Source organism: Coregonus lavaretus, assembly GCF_964263955.1.
Source record: "Coregonus lavaretus genome assembly, chromosome: 29".
NCBI lineage: Eukaryota > Metazoa > Chordata > Actinopteri > Salmoniformes > Salmonidae > Coregonus > Coregonus lavaretus.
In genome coordinates this window covers 38326481-38345219 of record NC_140016.1, presented here as the reverse complement: position 1 = coordinate 38345219, position 18739 = coordinate 38326481, and the positions used below count along the sequence as shown (strand labels likewise).

The window sequence follows — 18739 nt, the reverse complement described above, 5'->3', positions numbered from 1 at the left end:
CTATTTGAGCAAATGGCTGCACTGCTTGATTGCGGTTATCGTGATTTTGTGATAAATCGCTTGTAGCCAAACATTCCCAGACATACACTGCACAAAGACGGTACTCTACACACACTTCCATACATTAGTGTTCCCTATTAGACGCTTTCACACAAGTGTGGTGCCAGTTCACCCTGTGAGGAATCACTGTTTTTGGTTCCAGGGTTGGATACATATGTCAAATGTGAGTCTATTCTTACTCTCGTATGTAACGCACACACACACACACACACACACACACACACACACACACACACACACACACACACACGCGTTGCTTGCCAGCCCGTGTGCTGTTTTATGGCCCCCATCAGGGATGACCACGCTCATGTGGAGAAGTCCTCACAGCTGCACTCCTCCCTGCCTCCTCTCATTCAATTGATCTCCCTCTTTAGCTTCCATCTCTCTCTCTCTCTCTCTCTCTCTCTCTCTCTCTTTTTTTTTCTTTCTCTCTCTCTCGCTCTCTCTCCATCTCCATCTCTCTCCCTCTCTCCCTCTCTCTCTTCATCACTCTCTCTCTTTCTCTCTCTGTGAAACTTGAGGCCCTTCTCTTAAAATATTGTCCTTCAAGCTTGGATTTCAGCTTTGTTATGCCAGGAGAGGGTTGCATGGTCCCATTGGTACCCTTAGGTATCTAACCCTCCTCAACAGACCCCTCCCAAGCCTCATTCATGACCTTGCATTTCATTATGGTCACACCCGGCTGAGCCATCTGTTCAATGCGTTAGGTGTGACCATCTTCGGGTGGAGGTGACGATACCTTTGGGTAGAACGGCCCACCTACGTCTCATAACCCAGCTGATACCCTCGCTCTCACACAAGCCCATATGCAGATACTTGTGAGTCTCACCCTTACCTCACTCTTCAGACCACACCTGAGTCTGCCGGAGTCTGCGACTCCTACGGGCATATGGGCCGACTTTCCGCCCTTCTTTACCTTTACAATCGTTTGAGTCACTTCTTAGTTATGGACAATTATTGAACTTCTTATCACGACCCTCGCTCTTTTTAATACTCTCATGGTCTTTACGTAGTAACCACAGCTGGTGTAAAGTTTAAATTACATGTTGGCAATAACCAGAGTTATCATTGCACATGTTGTTCAAATCATGTATTCCTTAGTCTTAGTCCTTTTCAGACAACTCAGTGGAAAAGTCTGTCATTCAAAATTCTATTACTGGCATCTTTGTAGTAATCCAACTTGACCAAATATTGACAACCACTGCTCACAAATATTGTTATTTATTTTGTTTAATTCAATAACTACCATCACAAGGATGCCTCTCAGTCACCAATTCCTCGGCAGACAACAACAGCAGCAGAAATTGATGGACAATTTATACCCAATTATACCCATGTCTGTCTCCAATCCCAAATCGAAACCTAAAGATTTAGTCTGTCTGGGGCATGTGTGACCTCTGCTGTGGTAATGTATGCACAGCCACATCCTCTAGAAGATGCTATGTATCCTACTGCACAAATAAATATTACCAGAGCTGCGATCACATTTCATCCATGTTGTTTTAAGCTGTCTAATATCTTATTTCCATTAACCAAGCCCTTGGTCCCAGAACCACATGCTCGCAATTCTCGGAACCCTCACAAGCCTCTTTTATAAGCACATTCATACCTGTTCCGGTCACTCTTGGAAATGGATCCTTGATTGGTTTCATTTCCTGATGGGTTTGGCATTTGGGAGATGGTTGAAGTTTTCTCTCCAGATGCACAGATGATGTCACCATGACTATGTCCATCTCCATCCTGGGCTTTCCTGAGTGCAGGATGTTGGCCTTAGCCGCCCCTATTAGAGGGCACTTAATCTTACCGGCCATCCTCGATATTTATGGCATTTCAACATCGCTTGTCATCGTATCACTATATCACAAACACAACCCGAGAATACATCCATTCACGTCCCAAACTTTTTGCTCAGTTTGTAGTTTGAGTAATCGGCTCTTGGCCAGGCGTCTGAATATTCTGTCCAATAGGCATGTAAAACATGGAGGACAGCTGCTATACGGCAGCTTAGTAAGTTAACGGAGAGTGGAGAGAGCAAGGGCTTATGTTTTTAACAGCCCTCACTGATTTAGGGACTTATAAAAGATGGTGCCTCCGAGGACACTTGCAAGCAGGGTTAAGACTTGGGAAAACTCCAGGGTTGGATGGCATACCAGTCGAAGTATACCAAACCTTTTTTGATATACTAAGAGGACCGTTATTAGCATGTTTTAACCACTCCTATGTAAATGGTAGATTATCTGACACTCAAGAAGAAAGTCTGATCTCATTATTACTGAAACAGGATACAAGTGGAAAATATAAAGATCCGGTCCATTTAAAAAATTGGAGGCCCCTTACACTTCAGTGTTGTGATGCAAAAATTCGAGCAAAATGTATAGCGCATAGAATTAAAAAGGTATTGTCGGACATTATTCATTCTAATCAGACAGGTTTTTTACATGGAAGATACATTGGAGATAATATAAGGCAAGTATTGGAAACAATAGAACATTATGGAAAATCTGAGAAACCAGGCCTGCTATTCATAGCAGACTTCGAAAAGGCATTTGATAAAGTTCGACTGGGGTTTATATATAAATGCCTAGAGCATTTCAATTTTGGTGAATCTCTTATAAAATGGGTCAAAATCATGTATAGTAACCCTAGGTGTAAAATAGTAAATAATGGCTATTTCTCAGAAAGTTTTAAACTGTCAAGAGGAGTGAAACAAGGATGTCCACTATCGGCATATCTATTTATTGTGGCCATCGAGATGTTAGCTATTAAAATCAGATCCAACAATAATATCAGGGGATTAGAAATCCAGGGCTTAAAAACAAAGGTGTCATTGTACCCTGATGATTCATGTTTTCTTTTAAATCCACAACTATAATTACTCCACAGCCTCATAGAGGATCTAGATACATTTTCTAACCTCTCTGGATTACAACCAAATTATGACAAATGTACTATATTACGTATTGGATCAATAAAAAATACATTTTTTACATTGCCATGTAGTTTACCAATAAAATGGTATGATGGTGATGTGGATATACTCGGAATACATATCCCAAAGGAAATAAATGATCTCACTTCAATAAATTATAATAGAAAGTTAGCAAAAATAGATAAGATCTTGCTACCATGGAAAGCTGGGTGCCTGTCAATTTGTGGAAAAATAACTCTGATTAACTCTTTAGTATTATCCCAGTTTACCTATATGCTTATGGTCTTGCCTACGCCTAGCGAACAGTTTTTAAATGATATGAGAAAAAAAGATTCCATTTTATTTGGAATGGCAAGCCAGACAAAATTAAACGGGCCTATTTATATAATGAATATCAATTCGGAGGACAGAAATTATTAAATATTAAAGCATTAGACCTATCACTAAAAGCTTCAGTCATACAAAAGTTATATTTAAATCCGAACTGGTTCTCTAGCAAATTAGTAAAATTGTCTCACCCAATGTTCAAGAATGGCCTTTTTCCCTTTATTCAGATTACAACCACTCACTGTCAGTTATTTGAAAAGGAAATAATCTCCCAAATATCACAATTTCTAATACAAGCCATAGAAAGTTGGTTGAAATTTCAATTTAATCCTCCAGAAACGACAGAACAAATAATGCAACAAATATTGTGGTTTAACTCAAATATACTAATTGACAAAAAAATATAATAATTACCACAAAAATGGAAGAGGAAAGTGGAAGGAGGAGAAAGTAAGGAACTTGTCTGTCGGCCTTGCATTAAAGAACATAAGTGGTTAAGAAAAACTGTGATAAATAAAAAAGTATATCAGTTTCATTTAAGGACCAAAGGATTGACAGCCGTCCCATATAGATTGCAAAATAGTTGAGAAGAGATTTTTTACGTACCGATCCCATGGCATAGTGTTTATGAACTGATATGCAAAACGACACCGGATTCAAAACTTAAAATCTTTCAATTTAAATTATTATATAAAATTATTGCTACCAATAGAATGTTAATTATATGGGGGATACAATCTTCCCAGCTCTGCTGATTTTGCTGCGAAGAGACAGAATCATTAGATCATTTGTTTTGGTACTGTCCATTTGTAGCTTGTTTTTGGACACAGGTCCAGGAATGGCTAAAGGATTGCAATATTTACCTGGAGCTAACCCTGCAGATAGCACTACTGGGTGATCTGAAAAGTCATAGTCAATCGATCAATAACACAATAATACTATTAGCAAAAATGTTTATTTTCAATTCACAATCTGTAGAAACAATGAGAATAGAAAGGTTCAGAACTTTTGTAAGACATCACAGTACAGTTGAAATATATATGGCAAAATAGAAATCCTATATGGATGGTGTTAAAAGATAGATGGGAGGTGTTGAATGGAATTGAAGGATGGGACTAATAACAACTAACAACAAACAATAACAAGATAACTAATAATGTAGGCACGCTGTGTCCATAATAAGTGTATGGGTTGTAGGTTGGGAGCTTTTGTGAAGGAGCACAGTTAGAAAGATATGGCATATAGAAGCAAACCGGATGGACATCATGAAAATGATCGGAGAGGTTGAGAGTAGAAGAACAAACAAAATCGAATTATTGTAAAATTGACTGTGTCCATAAAATGTAGATAGTGGGTATGGGCGTTGTTGTTCACTAGTTTACTCCAAGTGGGGAAAGGGTGGCGGTGTTGGAAAGTAATAAAGGGGAATATATATATATTTTTTTTAAGGATATGAATGTGTATGTATGTATATGTACATCATTTAGCAGACACTCTATTATCCAGAGTGACTTACATTTAGTGAGTGCATACATCATTTTTATTATATATATTTTTTATTTATTTTTCATACTGGCCCCCTGTGGGAATCGAACCCACAACCCTGGCGTTGCAAACGCCATGCTCTACCAACTGAGCTACATCCCTGCCGGCCATTCTCTCCCCTACCCTGGACGACGCTGGGCCAATTGTGCGCCACCCCATGGGTCTCCCGGTCGCGGCCGGCTACGATTCGAACCATGATCTCTAGTGGCACAGCTAGCACTTAGACCCTTAGACCACTGCGCCACTCGGGAGGAGTGTATATGTGTGTGTGTATGTGTGTGTGTATGTGTATAACCATCATATATATATATATATATACAGTGGGGAGAACAAGTATTTGATACACTGCCGATTTTGCAGGTTTTCCTACTTACAAAGCATGTAGAGGTCTGTAATTTTTATCATAGGTACACTTCAACTGTGAGAGACGGAATCTAAAACAAAAATCCAGAAAATCACATTGTATGATTTTTAAGTAATTCATTTGCATTTTATTGCATGACATAAGTATTTGATACATCAGAAAAGCAGAACTTAATATTTGGTACAGAAACCTTAGTTTGCAATTACAGAGATCATACGTTTCCTGTAGGTCTTGACCAGGTTTGCACACACTTCAGCAGGGATTTTGGCCCACTCCTCCATACAGACCTTCTCCAGATCCTTCAGGTTTCAGGGCTGTCGCTGGGCAATACGGACTTTCAGCTCCCTCCAAATATGTTCTATTGGGTTCAGGTCTGGAGACTGGCTAGGCCACTCCAGGACCTTGAGAGGCTTCTTACGGAGCCACTCCTTAGTTGCCCTGGCTGTGTGTTTCGGGTCGTTGTCATGCTGGAAGACCCAGCCACGACCCATCTTCAATGCTCTTACCGAGGGAAGGAGGTTGTTGGCCAAGATCTCGCGATACATGGCCCCATCCATTCTCCACTCAATACGGTGCAGTCGTCCTGTCCCCTTTGCAGAAAAGCATCCCCAAAGAATGATGTTTCCACCTCCATGCTTCATGGTTGGGATGGTGTTCTTGGGGTTGTACTCATCCTTCTTCTTCCTCCAAACACGGCGAGTGGAGTTTAGACCAAAAAGCTCTAGTTTTGTCTCATCAGACCACATGACCTTCTCCCATTCCTCCTCTGGATCATCCAGATGGTCATTGGCAAACTTCAGATGGGCCTGGACATGCGCTGGCTTGAGCAGGTGGACCTTGCGTGCGCTGCAGGATTTTAATCCATGACGGCGCAGTGTGTTACTAATGGTTTTCTTTGAGACTGTGGTCCCAGCTCTCTTCAGGTCATTGACCAGGTCCTGCCGTGTAGTTCTGGGCTGATCCCTCACCTTCCTCATGATCATTGATGCCCCACGAGGTGAGATCTTGCATGGAGCCCCAGACCGAGGTTGATTGACCGTCATCTTGAACTTCTTCCATTTTCTAATAATTGTGCCAACAGTTGTTGCCTTCTCACCAAGCTGCTTGCCTATTGTCCTGTAGCCCATCCCAGCCTTGTGCAGGTCTACAATTTTATCCCTGATGTCCTTACACAGCTCTCTGGTCTTGGCCATTGTGGAGAGGATGGAGTCTGTTTGATTGAGTGTGTGGACAGGTGTCTTTTATACAGGTAACGAGTTCAAACAGGTGCAGTTAATACAGGTAATGAGTGGAGAACAGGAGGGCTTCTTAAAGAAAAACTAACAGGTCTGTGAGAGCCGGAATTCTTACTGGTTGATAGGTGATCAAATACTTATGTCATGCAATAAAATGCAAATTAATTACTTAAAAATCATACAATGTGATTTTCTGGATTTTTGTTTTAGATTCCGTCTCTCACAGTTGAAGTGTACCTATGATAAAAATTACAGACCTCTACATGCTTTGTATGTAGGAAAACCTGCAAAATCGGCAGTGTATCAAATACTTGTTCTCCCCACTGTATATATATATATATATATATATATATATATATATATATATATATATATATATATATATATATATATATATATATATATATACATATATATATATAAACATGGGGGATTGGAAGTGATGCAGACAATTACATTGATGGATGTTACAATCTATTTGCAATATTAAGCTGATCTACCCCCCAATTTTTTTTAAAATAAAATAAAAGACTTGGGACTTTCGAATGGGCTCTCCAGCACAGCACTGACTGACCTGAGATCTGTGGAAATTGTATCTAGCAGGGATCCTTTTGTGACCCGTACTGCTTCTCGGTTTCCAACATGAAACACAAAGGATGGCGGATCCCAATTACATACGTCTAGGGTATCTGTCCTCACGGGAGCTTATATTTTTACTAGCCCTGCTCATCGCTCCAGCAGATGATCCGGGGAATCACGTGGCTTTTTATGGGGGAAATTATATTGAGGTTCAGTGCACTTTACCAAGCCAAACATGACCCATCCGCCAGTACACCCTAACCCTTAGAATAACAGTCTCCTCTTTAAGGCCCTATTTGCCATTTGAAGAGTAATTCACAGAGTTTGAAACATTAAACTAACAGAGGGGTCATGCGGAGTATCCATATTATTCAAATCGGCGTTCAGGTTTAATCAGTATATAGAAATATTCCTGGCTTCCAGTTTGAACAAATTCAGCTGGCTCGGGACATTCCTGTAAATTGGCTCGTAAACCCAGACCACTAACTTGGTTGCTGAGAACTAAATGATGGAACTGCGCAACGAGAGAGTAGAAACACCCTTTTTCTCTTTCCCATGCTATTGTTTTTAATGCCCGATACCATGTGAATGTATGCTTTTCCAAATGAACCATCAAACCATTTTTAATGGCGCTTGCCTCATGTAGTTTTGTGTTATTTTCTTATGTTCTATCATTGCATGATGTTCTATCATCTGTAACAAACCTAAATTGTCTTGGCAAGCCTGAATAATCTTTACCTTGTGTAAAGATGATACTTGTCATGTTTTTTGCACTGTAAAAATAATAAAAGGATTGATGATAAGGTCAATGAAATCACTGGAGAATAGGTTGCCAAGCCCCATGTTCTTTCAAAAACATTACATTGAAAACCTCAACTATATTTACTTTACTTCACTATAATTTGTAGAATGAATTCTGTCTAGATATGGTAGTCCTAATGATGAGAAAATGTGTGTCTTTGCAGGCAACCAGGGAGACCCTCAGCCACCACTGTGGAATGCTGGGAGACGCCCTTCACAAGGAGAACGATTTTGCCCTCATCATCGACGGAAAGACTCTCAAATACGCCCTTACGTTTGGAGCACGGCAGTACTTCCTAGACCTCGCTTTGTCCTGTAAAGCAGTGATATGCTGCAGGTAAGGCCCACTCACCTATAACAGCGTTACACTGAGTATACAAAACATTAAGAACACCTGCTCTTTTCATGACATAGACTGACCAGGTGAAACCTATGATCCCTTATTGATGTCACTTGTTAAATCCACTTCAATCAGTGTAGATAAAGAGGAGGAGACAGGTTAAAGAAGGATTTCTAAGCTTTAGACAATTGAGACATGGATTGTGAATGTGTGCCATTCAGAGGGTGAATGGGCAAAACAAAATATTTAAGTGCCTTTCAACAGGGTATTTGTAGTAGGTGCCAGGGCACCGGTTTGTGTCAAGAACTGCAACGCTACTGGGTTTTTCATGCTCAACAGTTTCCCATGTTTATCAAGAATGGTCCACCACCCAAAGGACATCCAGCCAACTTGACACAACTTTGGGGGGGTTCCTAATTTTTGGTATACTCAGTGTATAATATAGTGTGTGTTAGTTTCAGGTTCAGACACTCATTGGATGTTTCCTGTTGAGAGAACTGAGAACCAACACTCCAAGTACAGAGAATTCCAAAATGGTTTGTTGAGCTGGCATTAAATCAGCGTACAATTATTGCCTAATGTACCATAAGAGCAAATCAGGACAAACTTGCGCATTCAAAGGTTTATGCACTGAACCTGAAAGGTAATAATTTAGTGCGAGGTTCGCTGTGGTCCCCCAAAAAATGGCAACGCTAGAATTACGAAGGTGTGGTGTGTGTTTCACCGACCACATAAATATAAGGAAGTACTTAAGTGCTCAGGAGACCGTGATGAGGTCCGTACAGAAATCAGTGCCATGTTTTTTGGGCTAACCCTAACCACGACATCCAGTTTACAACACCTTCTCTTGAGAGTTTTTGTACTGTAGCTGTACATCATGGGGTGCATCCCAAATGGCACCCTATTCCCTATATAGAGCCAAGGTCAAAAGTAGTATAGGGAATAGGGAGCCATTTTGTACGCAGACCATGTCTTAGACCCGGGCAGACACAGACAAAGCTTCGAGCTCCAGGAGCCTGTAAGACTCAGGCTGTCATTTCAGGGGTTAACGTTGGAGAACTCGTTAAAGAGGGGCCACAGGAAGTGGCAGATCCATCACATGATGAGTGGCTTTACAGGCGCAGGCAGCCAGGGAGGTCAGCCAGTCAGACAGAGGTCAGGGAGAAGGAAAACATCTGTCGTCGAGGATTATAATCCACAAAATGACAAATTATTTGTCTAATACCTAAAGCAACATTGTTGTAAAAGAGGTCGTCACAAAGTACAGCCTTGGCCTCGTGTTTTGTTGGTAGTTGTCTTGGCACCAACCCACCTTGCAACTACATTTTTCCTCACTATGTGCTTGGAACTCTACAGAATGCGTTCTTTTTTATTAATCAGCATTGTCTATATGTCTGCACCTCGCTTAGATTGGTCAGTTCTGGGAAATGGCGGAAAGTCTGAAGTGTGAAATGTGTTTTGCGGACTTTCCATGAAAAAGCAAGCATATCTTATCTTAACGTATCTCATTCTAATGTCTTGCATCACTTCCTACTCTCCTTTAGGGTGTCCCCGCTGCAGAAGTCGGAGGTGGTGGAGATGGTAAAGAAGCAGGTGAAGGTGATCACGCTGGCCATAGGTGACGGCGCCAACGACGTGGGCATGATCCAGACGGCGCACGTGGGCGTGGGCATCTCGGGCAACGAGGGCCTGCAGGCCGCCAACTCCTCCGACTACTCCATCGCACAGGTGAGGTTTCCGGAGTGAAGTTTCCCCTAAGTACAGATATAAGATCAGATTCCCCTCCCCCAATACTAACCTGAACCATTAGCGGGGAAAATGTCAAATTGACCCCATCTAGGGGTTTACTTTGGGCAGGTGTGCCAGTAGATTAGACTGGTCATCTTTGCTTACACAGGTGAACAGCAGTAGGACAGGCGTCTGTTGACACCTTATTCTATAGCCACAGTTAGGAAATTATATATATCACATCTTGAAAATCCTAATGTAAACTCATTATTCTATGTCAGGAACCAGCATCTCTGAATTTCATCTTACATATGCTAACAAAAGCGGCAGGGCTTCTATATCATGGATACATTTTGTTTCTTCTGTCTCTCTCCATTATTTCATGGTATATACTGTCTATGCCTCACTGTACTCTGTGTTCATATAGCCAAGGGCTCTGTGACCAAGTCAAGCCGATAGTTCACTAAAGCAAAGTACAGTCTCTGTGCCGTAGCATCGGATTACTCTGAGAGCGACTCTGTCTTGTCTTAAGTGCCCCCACTATCTACATGACATTCAGAATGACGAAAGCAGATGGCTTCATAGAATCAGTTTAGGTTGCATCCCAGCAATGTATTGAATTACCATCCATGCCTCATTGGCGTGTAAAAGTGTACCTTCTGCAATTTGCTGCATGATAAAATCAATCTTCGCAATTGCATAAGATGTTTTTCTCCTTTAATTTTACTTTATAGTCTACAGCCCTGTCCAGAATTACTCCAGACAATGTATTTTATAGACTGTAGCATCATAGCTGGATAGCAAGACAGTTCAGCATTACACTACCTGAATACGATATACAATACAATATTTTCTTTGTCAATTTCCTTGGAAATCAATTTTGTCAGGTCAGCAATAAATTATAATGCTATGTGATTGAGCTCTACATTCAGCACAGTGAAACTGTTTTGAGATCAGCTGAATGAAGTTGAGGAGAGGTTCAGGGCCCATGCGCCTCTGCTGTCCATCCGTCATCAGCTCACAGCTGTGGGAATATAGGCCGCTTAATCCCAGAGTGCCAGGGTTCAGCAGAGCAGAATTCCCTCAAACATTTTAATTTACTAAAGAATACCGTCTCCTCCCTGCTGTTTCTCTGAAATATGACTTGGCCCTTCAAATAATCACAATTCTAGATCGGCGTTTGACTTCATAAAGGCCTATACAGTGGCTTGCGAAAGTATTCACCCCCCTTGGCATTTTACCTATTTTGTTGCCTTACAACCTGGAATTAAAATGGATTTTTTGGGGGTTTGTATCATTTGATTTACACAACATGCCTACCACTTTGAAGATGCAAAATATTTTTTCTTGTGAAACAAACAAGAAATAAGATACAAAAACGGAAAACTTGAGCGTGAATAACCATTCACCCCCCGAAAGTCAATACTTTGTAGAGCCACCTTTTGCAGCAATTACAGCTGCAAGTGTCTTGGGGTATGTCTCTATAAGCTTGGCACATCTAGCCACTGGGATTTTTGCCCATTCTTCAAGGCAAAACTGCTCCAGCTCCTTCAAGTTGGATGGGTTCCGCTGGTGTACAGCAATCTTTAAGTCATACCACAGATTCTCAATTGGATTGAGGTCTGCACTTTCCAAGACATTTAAATCTTTCCCCTTAAACCACTCGAGTGTTGCTTTAGCAGTATGCTTAGGGTCATTGTCCTGCTGGAAGGTGAACCTCCGTCCCAGTCTCAAACTCTGGAAGACTGAAACAGGTTTCCCTCAAGAATTTCCCTGTATTTAGCGCCATCCATCATTCCTTCAATTCTGACCAGTTTCCCAGTCCCTGCCGATGAAAAACATCCCCACAGCATGATGCTGCCACCACCATGCTTCACTGTGGGGATGGTGTTCTCAGGGTGATGAGAGGTGTTGGGTTTGAGCCAGACATAGCGTTTTCCTTGATGGCCAAAAAGCTCAATTTTAGTCTCATCTGACCAGAGTACCTTCTTCCATATGTTTGGGGAGTCTCCCACATGGCTTTTGCCGAACACCAAATGTTTGCTTATTTCTTTCTTTAAGCAATTACTTTTTTCTGGCCACACTTCCGTAAAGCCCAGCTCTGTGGAGTGTACGGCTTAAAGTGGTCTTATGGACAGATACTCCAATCTCCGCTGTGGAGCATTGCAGCTCCTTCAGGGTTATCTTTGGTCTCTTTGTTGCCTCTCTGATTAATGCCCTCCTTGCCTGGTCCGTTTGTTTTGGTGGGTGGCCCTCTCTTGGCAGGTTTGTTGTTGTGCCATATTCTTTAAAAAATGTTAATAATGGATTTAATGGTGCTCCATGGGATGTTCAAAGTTTCTGATATTTTTTTATAACCCAACCCTGATCTGTACTTCTCCACAACTTTGCCCCTGACCTGTTTGGAGAGCTCCTTGGTCTTCATGGTGCTGCTTGCTTGGTGGTGCTCCTTGCTTAGTGGTGTTGCAGACTCTGGGGCCTTTCAGAACAGGTGTATATATAGACTCAGAACATGTGACACACAGGTGGACTTTATTTAACTAATTATGTGACTTCTGAAGGTAATTAGTTGCACCAGATCTTATTTAGGGGCTTCATAGCAAAGGGGGTGAAACATATGCACGCACCACTTTTCATTTCACTTCACGAATTTGGACTATTTTGTGTATGTCCATTACATGAAATCCAAATAAAAATCAATTTAAATTACAGGTTGTAATGCAACAAAATAGGAAAAACGCCAAGGGGGATGAAGACTTTTGCAAGGCACTGTACATTACATAGAAGTAAATGACTTAGAAGTCACATAGAACTCAATAGATGTCCTTTTGTCACCATACTGGAAAAACGGGATGAGATATCATTGTTTGTAAAAGCTAAGCTTTTTGGTAATCAAGACTAAACAGAGCAACCTGCTCAATCTAATCAATGTTATCAGCAAGCGATTACATGATTATGACGTCCACGACATGCCCCAAATAGTAGAATTATCAGAAACCCATTAAAGTGTTATGTCAAGCCCTGGGAGAGCATAACCCCTCTCTGGCTCTCCCCTTTTCAACAACTTAAGGCGAAATTAGCCCCTAATCAAACGATGACAAAAAATGGCTGGAATTTCTCAGTGAAGATCTTGCCCTTTCCTGCTGTCAAACGACGATAAGATTGTTTCTTTATTTCATCCAAGAGTTCCTCTCAAATGCATTTTTTTCCTCGAGGGATAGCCCCGGTGCTGGGTTGCCCAGGAACACTCTGTGTACAAACTTTATAATGCCTGTGTTACAACTTTTAGGTTATTCATTTATCTTGGCCCTTCTCCCTTCCCTCCCACACAGTTCAAATACTTGAAGAATCTATTGCTGGTCCACGGTGCCTGGAATTACAACCGCGTAGCCAAGTGTATCCTGTACTGCTTCTACAAGAACATTGTCCTGTACATCATTGAGGTAAGTCATGCAGCTTTCTTGACACCAACAACCTTCGATGTCTCCCGTAGGCTTCCCATGGCAGTAAACTCGATTGGCATAAAAAACATAGATTTTCCACATGACATTACCAGGTTGAAGTGAAGGGATTTTTTATTTATTTTTAATGACTAAGGCATATGTCCTATACACTAGTTTGCCAACTTGTCCAAGTCTATATACATATATACAGTGGGGAGAACAATTATTTGATACACTGCCGATTTTGCAGGTTTTCCTACTTACAAAGCATGTAGAGGTCTGTAATTTTTATCATAGGTACACTTCAACTGTGAGAGACGGAATCTTAAACAAAAATCCAGAAAATCACATTGTATGATTTTTAAGTAATTAATTTGCATGTTATTGCATGACATAAGTATTTGATCACCTACCAACCAGTAAGAATTCCGGCTCTCACAGACCTGTTAGTTTTTCTTTAAGAAGCCCTCCTGTTCTCCACTCATTACCTGTATTAACTGCACCTGTTTGAACTCGTTACCTGTATAAAAGACACCTGTCCACACACTCAATCAAACAGACTCCAACCTCTCCACAATGGCCAAGACCAGAGAGCTGTGTAAGGACATCAGGGATAAAATTGTAGACAAGGCTGGGATGGGCTACAGGACAATAGGCAAGCAGCTTGGTGAGAAGGCAACAACTGTTGGCGCAATTATTAGAAAATGGAAGAAGTTCAAGATGACGGTCAATCACCCTCGGTCTGGGGCTCCATGCAAGATCTCACCTCGTGGTGCATCAATGATCATGAGGAAGGTGAGGGATCAGCCCAGAACTACACGGCAGGACCTGGTCAATGACCTGAAGAGAGCTAAGACCACAGTCTCAAAGAAAACCATTAGTAACACACTACGCCGTCATGGATTAAATTCCTGCAGCGCATGCAAGTTCCCCCTGCTCAAGCCAGTGCATGTCCAGGCCCGTCTGAAGTTTGCCAATGACCATCTGGATGATCCAGAGGAGGAATGGGAGAAGGTCATGTACGCCGTGTTTGGAGGAAGAAGAAGGATGAGTACAACCCCAAGAACACCATCCCAACCGTGAAGCATGGAGGTGGAAACATCATTCTTTGGGGATGCTTTTCTGCAAAGGGGACAGGACGACTGCACCGTATTGAGGGGAGGATGGATGGGGCCATGTATCGCGAGATCTTGGCCAACAACCTCCTTCCCTCAGTAAGAGCATTGAAGATGGGTCGTGGCTGGGTCTTCCAGCATGACAACGACCCGAAACACACAGCCAGGGCAACTAAGGAGTGGCTCCGTAAGAAGCATCTCAAGGTCCTGGAGTGGCCTAGCCAGTCTCCAGACCTGAACCCAATAGAAAATCTTTGGAGGGAGCTGAAAGTCCGTATTGACCAGCGACAGCCCCGAAACCTGAAGGATATGGATGTCAGGGTTGAGTGTAGAGGTAGTGTGGAATCAGGCGCAGGACACACAGAGGTTTCGAACAGACGTCTTTAGTGAAGTCCAAAGAACAAGCCACACACGGCAACTGGCAACTGGCAACAGGCGAACTTTACGCAACACAGTAAAGTAAACACAAGGCACACAAAGTGCGGAACTCTCTCTCAAAACACAAAATACAGAGAGAACTGAAAAACGGACTAGCACACAACGTGACAAATAAACAATTACACACAACACCTGACCAAACTCAAGAGAACTAAATAGGACGCATAATGAACAGTAATAAGGAACAGGTGTAACAAAACAGACAAAACCAATCAAACATAGAAACATCGAACGGTGGCAGCTAGTACTCCGGAGACGACGACCGCCGAAGCCTGCCCTAACAAGGAGAAGGAGCAGCCTCGGCCAAAACCGTGACACTGGAGAAGGTCTGTACGGAGGAGTGGGCCAAAATCCCTGCTGCAGTGTGTGCAAACCTGGTCAAGACCTACAGGAAACGTATGATCTCTGTAATTGCAAACAAAGGTTTCTGTACCAAATATTAAGTTCTGCTTTTATGATGTATCAAATACTTATGTCATGCAATAAAATGCAAATTAATTACTTAAAAATCATACAATGTGATTTTCTGGATTTTTGATTTTTTTTAGATTCCGTCTCTCACAGTTGAAGTGTACCTATGATAAAAATTACAGACCTCTACATGCTTTGTAAGTAGGAAAACCTGCAAAATCGGCAGTGTATCAAATACTTGTTCTCCCCACTGTATAAAACATGATATGATATAAAACAGAATCCATGTATATTCAGCTTTACTGGAAGCCAGTTGTCAAGAATCCAATGCCAGTTTTTAGAACGCTGTAGGATAGATGGTAGGAATTTAGCTCCACTCAATGTGGAGCCTCTTGGCCTCCGTGGCCTGTGATGGCATTTAACAGAGGCCTTGTGCTAATAGCAGCTTCAAGGCTAAGACCAAGAGTGACGCCGGAGGGGATGGCTGCCGTTTTACGGGCTCCTAACCAACTGTGCTATTTTGTTAGTTTTTTTGCGTTGTTCGTAATTTATTTTTACTTATTTTGTACATAATGTTGCTGCTACCGTCTCTTATGTCCAAAAAGAGCTTCTGGACATTACTCACAGTGATTACTCACCTCGAACTGGACAAAGATTTTTTCTTTAACGAGTCCAACGCGAAGGATATACTGCTTTCTCGAGACCAGGCCCAAATCCCTGTCATTTGCGTGAAGAAAAGACAGAGACAAAGTTCTTCCACCTCCGGCAAACGTGAAATCTTTGGAAAATAAATGGACAATCTACTATTAAGACTATCCTACCAATGGGACATTAAAAACTGTAATATATTATATTTCCCCCCGAGTCGTGGCTGAACGACGACATGGATAATATAGAGCTGGCTGGGTTTTCAGTGCAACGGCAGGACAGAGAAGATACGTCTGGTAAGACGAGGGACGAGAAGTCTCGAGGTATTGCTCGCCTGAGGTAGAGTACCTCATAATTAGCTGTAGACCACACTATCTACCAAGAGAGTTCTCATCTATATTATTTGTAGCCGTCTATTTACCACCTCAAACCAACACTAAAACCACACTCAACGAGCTGTATAAGGCCATAAGCAAACAAGAAAATGCTCACCCAGAAGCGGCGCTCCTAGTGACCGGGGACCTTAATGCAGGCAAACTTTATTCCAGTTGGTCCTCGCATGCTTTGAGTAAACGTCCTGTAACGTCCTTTGAGTGAAAATACCGCCCCAATGGATCCCGGACTTCCTGACGGGCCGCCCCCAGGTGGTAAGGGTAGGCAACAACACATCTGCCAAGCTGATCCTCAACACTGGGGCCCCTCAGGGGTGCGTGCTTAGTCCCCTCCTGTACTCCCTGTTCACCCACGACTAAGTGGCCAAACATGACTCCAACACCATCATTAAGTTTGCAGACGACACAACAGTGGTAGGCCTGATCACCGACAACGATGAGACAGCCTATAGGGAGGAGGTCAGAGACCTTCAGTGTTGTGCCAGGACAACAACCTCTCCCTCAATGTGAGTAAGACAAAGGAGCTGATCGTGGACTACAGGAAAAGGCAGGCCGAACAGGTCCCCATTAACATCGACGGGGCTGTAGTGGAGAGGGTCGAGAGTTTCAAGTTCCTTGTCCAAACACACCAAGACAGTCGTGAAGAGGGCACGACAACACCTTTTCCCCTTCAGGAGACTGAAAGGATTTGGCATGGGTCCCCAGATCCTCAAAAGGTTCTACAGCTGCACCATCGAGAGCATCTTGACCGGTTGCATCACCGCCTGGTATGGCAACTGCTCGGCATCAGACCGTAAGGCTCTACAGAGGGTAGTGCGTACGGCCCAGTACATCACTGGGGCCAAGCTTCCTGCCATCCAGGACCTATATACTAGGTCAGAGGAAGGCCCAAAAAATTGTTGAATACTCCAGTCACCCAAGTCATAGACTGTTCTCTCTGCTAACGCACGGCAAGCGGTACCGGAGCGCCAAGTCTAGGACCAAAAGGCTCCTTAACAGCTTCTACCCCCAAGCCATAAGACTGCTGAAGAAATAATAAAATGGCCACCCGGACTATTTACATTACTCCCTTTGTTTTTACACTGCTGCTACTCGCTGTTTATTATCTATGCATAGTCACTTTACCCCTACCTACATGTACAAATTACCTCGACTAACCTGTGCCCCCGCATATTGACTCGGTACGGGTACCCCCTGTATATAGCCTCATTATTGTTATTTTATAGTGTTGTTATAGTGTTATAGTGTTGTTATTTTTATTTTTTACTTTAGTTTATTTAGTCAATATTTTCTTAACTCTTTCTTGAACTGCATTGTTGGTTAAGGGCTTATAAGTAAGCATTTCACGGTAAGGTCTACACCTGTTGTACTCGGCGCATGTGACAAATATTATTTTATTTTATTTTATTTGACAAGTTTTCAAGATATATAACTTTCAAAACACAGAAATACAGCCGGACTGCAAAATGCATCATACTGGCTATATTTCTGTATTTTAAAAGTTATATATCTTGAAAACTTGATTGCTGACATGCGAAAAATGTGGGACAAATCAACAATGGACTAATGAAAGAAATACCAAAAGATAGTTTTTGGGTGGAATTCTCAATACTTTTTTAAACAACAGTTTTTCAACAAAAGTTACCCCCCTCTCTTCTGACTGGCATTCCTTTGGCTTGAGACGTCTGCCCTCAGGGGCCAGTGATACAGACACAGTGAATTAAATGCTCCCCTCTCCACCCTGAGTGAGTCATCACTGTGTGCTCCCGGGCACACTGGAGGATTGGACAAGGGGCTTCTGAGCCCAACTATTCAGGGGCTGCCGAAGATCAGCGAAGATCATCCTGATGTCATGAGAATGTCAACACCACCACTGTCAAAATGCTCCCTGCGCATTACAGAGACCGAAGGATTGCACACTGTAAGCGACACAACACGTACGGGAAATCTGAGCCCTTTACGATTGTATTTTTCTGAGACACTTGACCTGTGAACTCTTTTTCCATCCTCGTTTTGGTTTATGTGCTGCGGTAAATCTTGGCGAAACCTCAAGGATTACTATGTATGTATGAGTGTAGCCTCAAGGCCTCTATGTATGTCTGTGTCTATCTACACTCATAGAAAAAAAGGTGCTATCTATCTATACTGAACAAAAATATAAACGCAACATGTAAAGTGTTGGTCCCATTTTTCATGAGCTGAAATAAAAGATCCCAGAAATGTTCCATACGCACAAAAAGTTTATTTCTCTAAAATCTTGTGCATTATCCTTTGCCAAGATAATCCATCCACCTGACAGGTGTGGCATATCAAGAAGCTGATTAAACAGCATGATCATTACACAGGTGCACCTTATGCTGGGGACAATAAAAGGCCACACTAAA

At 42.2% G+C, this 18739-nt stretch overlaps 1 protein-coding gene across 1 annotated transcript in view; it reads left to right on the top strand.

The window, feature by feature from the left end:
- Positions 1–18739, top strand: part of LOC311104638 (phospholipid-transporting ATPase IA-like) — a gene marked incomplete at both ends in the record, with an annotated part of 192271 nt that overhangs the window by 117890 nt on the left and 55642 nt on the right. The window contains 3 exons of the mRNA XM_084146488.1: positions 8005–8177; positions 9725–9908; positions 13241–13351. Coding sequence (XP_084002614.1) covers positions 8005–8177; positions 9725–9908; positions 13241–13351 — 468 coding nt within the window. The remainder of the gene's footprint in view (positions 1–8004; positions 8178–9724; positions 9909–13240; positions 13352–18739) is intronic.